At 46.8% G+C, this 8,251-nt stretch overlaps 1 protein-coding gene across 5 annotated transcripts in view; it reads left to right on the top strand.

The window, feature by feature from the left end:
- The first annotated feature begins 2,143 nt into the window (after positions 1-2,143).
- Positions 2,144-8,251, top strand: part of trim36 (tripartite motif containing 36) — a 119,905-nt gene continuing 113,797 nt past the window's right edge. For 4 of the 5 annotated variants that reach the window (XM_059969589.1, XM_059969587.1, XM_059969586.1 and 1 more), the window contains exons 1-2: positions 3,587-3,857; positions 6,513-6,762. In XM_059969589.1, coding sequence (XP_059825572.1) covers positions 3,795-3,857; positions 6,513-6,762 — 313 coding nt within the window. In that variant the 5' untranslated portion in view covers positions 3,587-3,794. Of the gene's footprint in view, positions 2,525-3,586; positions 3,858-6,512; positions 6,763-8,251 lie in introns of those variants that run through there. The other variant, XM_059969585.1, reaches the window with a different exon arrangement.

The raw sequence follows: 8,251 nt of genomic DNA, 5'->3' as shown, positions 1-8,251 counted from the left end.
AAATAAATAGATTATATTAACTGCTAATCAAGTAATTTCCCGATAAGATAATTACATCATGCAGACATTACATATTGCTCCTGTACTGAGAAAGCAGTTAAGAGTTGCCGGAACTGGACCCGTTTAGCCAGAACGGTAAAGATGTCAAATTTTTAGTATATTTTTAAATAAAATTCTGAAGTAAATGTGTTCACATTATTACTTTATGACTTGACAGGTTTCTCTTAGGTTGGGAAACTGGAGGTGAAGCACACAAAGAATGATGTAAAATAGACTTTGGCTTGGCTGTTGCCTTGTGCGATGTTGCTTAAGGGGCAGCCCAGCGGTACAGTGGTACAGTTGTGACGCGCGGCTCTGACAGTGGAGCCTGCGCATTCTCTCCGTGAATGCTTGCGTTTCCTCAGGTGTTCTGGTTTCCTCACACATTCCAAAACACTGTGGGCTGGTAGGATAATTAGCCATTGTAAATTGTTGCAAATGTGTAAGTGACAGGTAGAACCTATGAGGCCATTGATAGGAATGCAACAATAAAATGGCTTCAGATCTGGTTTGTGAAGGTTGATGTGGAATAGTTCGAAGGGCCTTCTTTCATCCCGTATCTCTTCATAGCACTTGGTCTAATATGCAGTGTGCTAAAACAACTGTCTTTTTCTTTAAGTAATTTTCAGGATGTGAATGTCATTGACAATGATAGTCCATTTTCCTTCCATTCCTAACTGCCTATGTGTAAACCCTGATGAATCACTCTAGGAGACAGAACAGTACAGGCCCTTTGCCCACGATGTTGTGTCCACCTTTCCACCTGCTCCAAGATTAATCTAACACTTCCTTCCCACATAGCTCACCATTTTTTCATCCATGTGCCCTTAAATGTCCATAATCTATCTGCCTCCCTGTTCCACACACTTACCACCCTCCGTGTGAAAAACTACCTCTGACATCCACCCTATACTTTCCTCCAATCACCTTAAAGTTATTCCTCCTAGTATTAGCCAAATCCACCCTGGCTAAAAGTCTCTTGTCTGTCCACTCTATCTAGGCCTCTATCAAGTCACATGTCATCCTCCTTCTCTAGAACTATAGCTCTAGCTTGCTCAACCTGCCCTCATAAGGCTTGCTCTTTAATCCGGGCATCATCCTGGTAAATCTCCTCTGCACCCTCTCTAAAACTCCCACATACTTCCCATAATGAGGTGACCCAGACTGAACACAGTACTCCCAGCGTGGTCTAGTCAGTTTGATAGAGTTGCAACATTACCCTGTGGCTCTTGAACTCAATCCCCCGACTAATCAAGGCCATCACGCCACACACCTTCTTAACCACTATCAATTTTCCAGGGAATTTTGATAAATCTAAGGACTCGGAGCTCAGTTTCCACTCTTCCTCCACACTGCTAAGAATCCTGCCGTCAACCCTGTACTCTGCCTTCAGGGGCAGATCAGCCTCGATATTAGGGCCTTGGGAAAGCAATTGCCCCCTTTTTCCACCCAGGCCCACCTCTAACTGTCTATACTTGTCTGAGTAGGATAGAGACCATTTTAAAAAGCACATTCACTCCCAAAGGTTAGACAGATGTTCATCTTACAGTTAAGGGGAAATCAGATGAAGATGTTTAAAAACGTATAAAGCTTCTATATGGGAAATGAGAAGAAACATTTTTTATTGCTTAAAACCAGAGGACGCCAGGGAAGGATACTTGTAAAGAGAAACAGAAACAGCAGAAGATTAGCTTTCATTCGGCAAGTTGCTGTGATCTGGAGTGCAAGTAGGTTCAATAATGTTCAAAAGGAAATTGATTAACCACTTTAAAGGACAACCTATGCGGGACAATCAAGAAAGATCACCCAGCAGGACCGATTGGTCAACCCGTTTGACCTATCACCAGCTCAATGGGCTGAATTCTATTCTTCATGATCCAGTCCACGACAGTTTGCTTCCTATTCGATGTGATCGCAGCTATGTTTTAAATATTAGGAGTCTAATTTATTTTTGTTCAATTTTGATCGAGTCATATCATAAAACGAGCTGATATAGAGACGGGCGCTGCAAACTGCTTTAAATTACAAACAAATCGCAGGCTGGCTGAACATTAACCCACGGTATCATTGTAATGAAGGAAATTTTTAACAGGGGATAATAATTGAATAAATACTTTTGCATCTCAGCTGGCAGACAGGATTCATGTGACTGTTTAGTTTACAGTGAATATGTACTCCGCCCACTTTCTTGCTAAGTTACTAGTGGCACAGAGTCGCACGGCGTAAGATCGCTTTAGAAATAATGCTGCTCTGAAAATGAAAGGTTCAGAACAGCGAATTTGACGTCTTTTTGTAGTTCATGCGATCTTATGCTCCTTAATCGATTCCGCCTGAAACACTCACGGTGGCGAGGGTGCATTGAGCGTGCCGGCTTCCAATGTACTGAAGAAGCATGTAAACCTATTCCCGTCAGACACCCCTTGGTGAAATGTTGCACCCAGCTCGGACAGGCGGAGATGGCGAGAGTGGATTACAACAAACAATGGTGTGTAATTGCGCGGTAAATTTCGATAATGGTAGTTCCGACAAAAGGTAATCGATCCAAGCGTACCCTGCACTTCCCTCGCCGCAGATCTCGTGTAGCCCGATGAGTGCTTCCGGCAATTTATTCTTTCAATTGTCCAGCATCCGCAGTGTTTTGCTTTGTCTGGCGGCAGCAGTCACTATCTTACCACGGTCTGTGCAGGAGCCTCTGTGGAACTCAGCACCTCTCAGTCCCATTACTGTTATTTTGGAAGTTGCATCCGCGTTTGTACCTGTTGAATTGCAGCCAAACCGCATCCTATAAACGGAACAATGTCAGGACTGTTCTCGGCCCAGCGTCGGAGCGTAGTCCACACCCGCGCCAAATGAGCCCTTTAAACCTCCACGCTGCGTTCGTTATCCTCTGCCGTCATGGCAACTCATTCTGATAATTACTCCAGTGTCTTTTTTTAAAGGAAGTTTCTGATTGAACGGTGTCTCTGCTGTGTTTGTGTGTGTGTGTGTGTGTGCCATCCTCACTCCCCGTGTGGCGAGACGGGCGTGGCGCGAACCGAGGGATCGGTGTCATCTCGGGAGAAGCAGGCTCAACGCCGCCCCCCGCCCCATCCCTCACGGAACGACCACTTTGTCAGGCTCCGAGTAGCCCCTGACAGAGACTTTTCAATGTCGGGGAGTCTGCTCTCGTTCCCTCTCCCTGACCTTGACCGTCATCTGCCCGAGGCTTAACCTCGGGCAAGCTGCAGACGGCATTATTATTAACTGCGGGCAGGGCCATTATTTAAACTCGCAGGTAAATTTTGTGAGTTAGGTTACACTTGTAATACTTGCTGATTTGATAGACTCGGAAGAATCCGCCCCGGGTTCCAGGCAGGGACACCGGTGCAGTGGAATTAATATTGTCCGGGAAGAGTATTTAATGACTTTATTTCGCAAATCTGCTGGACGTTGGTGGCATGTCCGCTGTGAAGTGAGCAGGGCGGGTTTGAGGGGAGGATAGGAGCCGGTGGGCACGCTGACTGCTGTCTGGGGCTCGTCGCTTCGTCTTCATTCGGTCAGTCGTGACTCCACGCCCCGGCTTGGACGCTGTGGGCGGAGCCTGGGCTTCGGCAAAGTGACTGGGGCGGTGGAATCCGGGCTGAGCCCGGGATATCAGAGAGAGGATCCCTCGGCCGGGACGGAGCGGACCCCTGGCACCTGCCCCCCGTCCCCAGGACACATTGGAACGGGCAGAAAGTAGCTGTTCGAGGGCGCTCACGGAGCTGCCCCCAAGCATGTCCGATTCGGATGACATAAGTGAGTTCGGATTCATCGTTGACAGGATCTCCCGTGGTGAGGTAGGTGGTACCAAATGGAGGGAGACATGCCCTCTGTAGCTTGGAGGAACGAGGTCGGTCTTCTCCCTTGCATCTGCAGGGTGCTACAATCGCTCGGTGGATCGGTGGCGGTTCTTTTCCCGTTAGAACTGGCCGGCAGAGTCCACGGCCACCGAGTGGATTACAGGTGTACCCAGGACTCGCTCCCCTGACTATCACCTATTCTTTCTCGGGACATTGCACGCTGCCCCTTGGTCTGCTGAACCGTAGAGTCCCCCGAGCCTGAGGGTATGTCGCCGAGGCGTCTCTGCTAGTCCGGGATGGCTTTAGTATGACACAGTGACTCTTCACCCCACCCGTCCAGACCTGCGCTTTGTCCGACCCTCCGCCAGCTGGAGCCGAGCGCGTGTACTGCTGAGACAGAGGATTTCTGCACGTTGAATCCCAAAATGTGCAAATACGGTGGCTTCAAATACTCTGTATCCCCTGTATCGTCTACAGATGGGACCTTGCCTCTGTCCCGCTAGTACTGACTCGGACCGCACTTGTGCGCTGGAACAGTTTTGGGTACGGCCCCCATGACCGTCTCTTGCTGCAGCCCAGCATTTCTCCTGGCCAGCGTTGGTCCTTGGTCGGATCGGGGGGTGGGGGGACCCTCTCATTTAACGCAGCTCGGAAACTTGCTGCCACCGTGCTCGGTGCTGCTCCACGTTTGCACGTCTAACAATTAGAGGGATGGGCGGCAAGAAGCGAGCCCCGGGCCAAACCGGTCAAAGAGCTGAGAAGTATGGGTGCTTCTGACGTGAAGCGACTGGGGGCCTGTGTCCCCTACCATTCACACCACTCTCTTCGACTTGTGGTTCCGTGGTGACTTGCTGAACACAACTTGCAAGGGCCACCCTGAACTTCCAGTGGCCGGTCTCTTTAATTCAATGCCCCATTCCCATAGGGACGTCCTCGGTCTCCTAGACTGCACCTTTAATGACCAACTTAAGAACAGGGAACCTCACCTCAGCTTCCTACTGGCTCCGTGCAAGCCCCTTGGAACTCAGCAATTTCTGATGACTACACTCTTTCCTCCTCTACTGACGCAGTTACATCATTCTGTTTAAAATTATTTTCTCGATGATCAATAATAATTGAGTCCTACTATATAAATTCCCTCTGTTCTGCCCTCCCCGTCCCTCTCTCCAGCTTAGTACTTGCTTTCCCGCATTTCCACGGTTGGCTACCTAACACACTCACTGACCCGTTTCAGATTTTCAGCATCTGCAATTATTTGCTTCAACTATATTCATCAAAGCTGGAAGACTTGAATGTTATTGACTGTGAGGGCTGCAGATGCGTAGGAACTTCTCGCAGAGGCTGGTGAACCTCTGGAATTCTCTACTCCGTGGGCTTGCGGAGACTAGAATTCTGGAAGCATTTGGGGGCGGCACTAAATGACGCTTTTACAATGCCAGCGACCCGGGTTTGATTCTGTCACCGTCTGTAGGGAGATTGTAGGTTCTACCATTAGCGGTATGGGTTTCCTCCCTGTGCTCCGGTTTCCTCCACGTTCCAAACACTGGTTAGTAGGTTAATTGGCCACATGGGCTCATTTGGATAAAGGTCCTGGTTGTATCTCTAAATCAGAAAAAAAGAGACTATTACATTTTTGAAAGATTCGAGTATAGAGGGGATTGGGGAAAAATAAGAGTTGAATAGATCAGCCAAGATCATATTAAATGTCAGGGCAGACTTGAGGGGCCAAATTGCACAGTGGTATTAGCACACTGCTACTTGCATTCTCATAGTTTACTGAGTCACTGCTGGATGAATACAGGGTTAATGGCAGGATTCTTGGCATTGTGGAGGAACAGAGGGATCTTGGGGTCCACCTCAATATGTAGTACCTAGTACAGTGCTGTGCAAAAGTCTTAGTACAGTAGTGTACGTACTTTGATAATAAACTTACTTTGAACATCCATAGATCTCTCAAAGTTGCCACTCAAGTTGATAGAGTAGTTAAGAAGGCGAATGGTGTGTTGGCCTCTGTTTTCGGGGAACTGAGTTCAAGAGCCATGAGGTAATGTTACATCTGGTAAGACTGCTCTTTGAGTATTGTGTCTGTTTCTGGACACCTCATTACGGAAGGATGTGGAAGCTTTGGAGAGGATTCAGAGGAGATTGACCGGGATGCTGCTTAGATTAGAGAGCATGTCTTATGAGGAAATACTGAGCAAGCTTGGGCTTTCCTCTTTGGAGCAAAGGAGATTGAAAAGTGACTTGATGGAGGTGTACAAGATGATAAAAGGCATCACAGCCAAAGCTTTTGTTCCAGGGGGATATGGCTAATATGAGAAGGCATAATTTTAGGGTTTAAGTGGACAACCAGAGCCAGAGCGGAAATGGCTAACTTGAGGGAGTGTTGTTTATGCTGATTGGAGGAAAGTATGGGGGGGTAGAATGTCAGTGGTAGGATTTTTACATAGAGTGATTGCTGGATGGAACACACTGCCAGGGGTGATGGTAGTGGAGGGAGATTTAAGAGACTCTTGGGCAGATGGATGGAAAAATGGAGGGTGATGTGAGAGGGAAGAGTTAGAATAGGTTAAAAGGTTGGCACATCATGGACTGAAGGGCCTGTATTGTGCTGTACAGTTCTGTGTTATAATCTCTCTCTTTTCTCGTTAGGTTCCCATTAAAAACATTGAACGGGAGTTGATCTGCCCATCATGTAAGGAGCTCTTCACTCATCCCCTGATCCTGCCTTGCCAGCACAGTGTCTGTCACAAGTGCGTCAAGGAGCTGCTGCTCTTCAGGGAGGATGCAAATACCGAGACAGACTCAGAGTTCTCCAACCCAGCCACTCCTGTCAGCAGCCCCAGAGTGCGTCGCCTCTCCTCGGCCAGTGTTGAGAGGCTCGACAGACTCACCCGGACAGGTAGGCATCACCTGCACCACCACTGACAGAAGCAGCTTCCAGCAGCCGTAACAAAAACATCAACCTTTATTTACACACTGGTGATATCTCTGTGTTATTGTATGTTTGATTAGGCTTTGATATAACAATGGCAAAGTTTTGTCCCAGTTCAGCACCATGGACGGCTTCGAAGAGATCAACGCAAGAGATTCTGTTGATGCTGGAAATCTTGAGCAACACACAGAAAAAGCTGTTGAAGCCCTGATGAAGGGCCTTGGCCCAAAACGTTGATTATTTATATCTGTCAATTGATGCTGCCTGACTTGCTGAGTTCCTGCAGCGTTTTGTGTGTGTGTGGCTTTCAAGAGGGCATAGGACACTTTTTCCTCAAATGAATTGAGGCGAACTATAAAGATCAGATGCTTGGACAGGCTAGTAGTCCCTTGATATTGAAGGTAGGTATTATATATATAGGCAAGTAGATCGGTAGATCTGATGCGAGTGCCAAGAAAGAGGATGTGACAGAAAAAACATTCAGCAGTAATGCTGGGAAGTTCTTTTTATCTAGAGACTAATGCGAATCCGCAGCCTTCCAGAAAACTGTCGCGATTTGGTCAAAGCAAAGATAAATACATTTTTTAAGCACAAGTGTTAATGACTACAGACCCAAACCAAATGGATGATCATAGAATTTCTGGTGGGAGCCCCAGTGGAAGGTGGTCTTAAACAGCCAAGTTTCTCATAACATTGGCATTTATCTCCAAGTGTCTCTCAAACCAGATTTAAGCAACTGGTTGGATCACTTATCAATTTTACAGATTTAATCACAGACTTTCTTTGATATTTTTATTGGCGAAGTCAGTCCCATAAGGCACTCGAAATACTTATTCAAAAATGACATATGAGACTGGGACTTCACACATTTCTGCAATAACAGCAGGGTCCTTTGGCCAGGCCTCCGAGTCTGTTTCCCAGCCAGCAGCATCTCTTTCATGTTGCATGATGCAAATTGCAATCTCAGTTTCAGATCAGTAGAACAGTACGAACACAAGCGAAAGACATCAATGCTACTTGTGAAGACTATTTTGAACATCTGAATTACAGCAGTTATTACATACATCAACACGACAATGCCCTGAAAGTGTGATAATGACGAGAAGCAAACATTTAACTTTTCACTGTCCAGTTTAATTTGAAAATATAGACTGCTATAATTATCATGCAATTATGTGACAGTTTAACAAGAAACTTTGTAGCAAATTAATGTCTTGGCATACACGAGGAAATCTGCAGATGCTGGAAATTCAAACAACTCACACACAAAATGCTGGTGGAACACAGCAGGCCAGGCAGTATCTATAGGGAGAAGCACTGTCGACGTTTCGGGCCTGATGAAGGGTCCCGGCCCAAAATGTCGACAGTGCTTCTCCCTATAGATGCTGCTTGGCCTGCTGTGTTCCACCAACATTTTGTGTATGTTGTTTTAATGTTTTGGCATAGAAGTTTGCAT

Source organism: Hypanus sabinus, chromosome 5 (genome assembly GCF_030144855.1).
Source record: "Hypanus sabinus isolate sHypSab1 chromosome 5, sHypSab1.hap1, whole genome shotgun sequence".
Lineage (NCBI taxonomy): Eukaryota > Metazoa > Chordata > Chondrichthyes > Myliobatiformes > Dasyatidae > Hypanus > Hypanus sabinus.
Note: the sequence above shows the minus strand (reverse complement) of the source record. Positions and strands in the feature narration are given on the sequence as shown.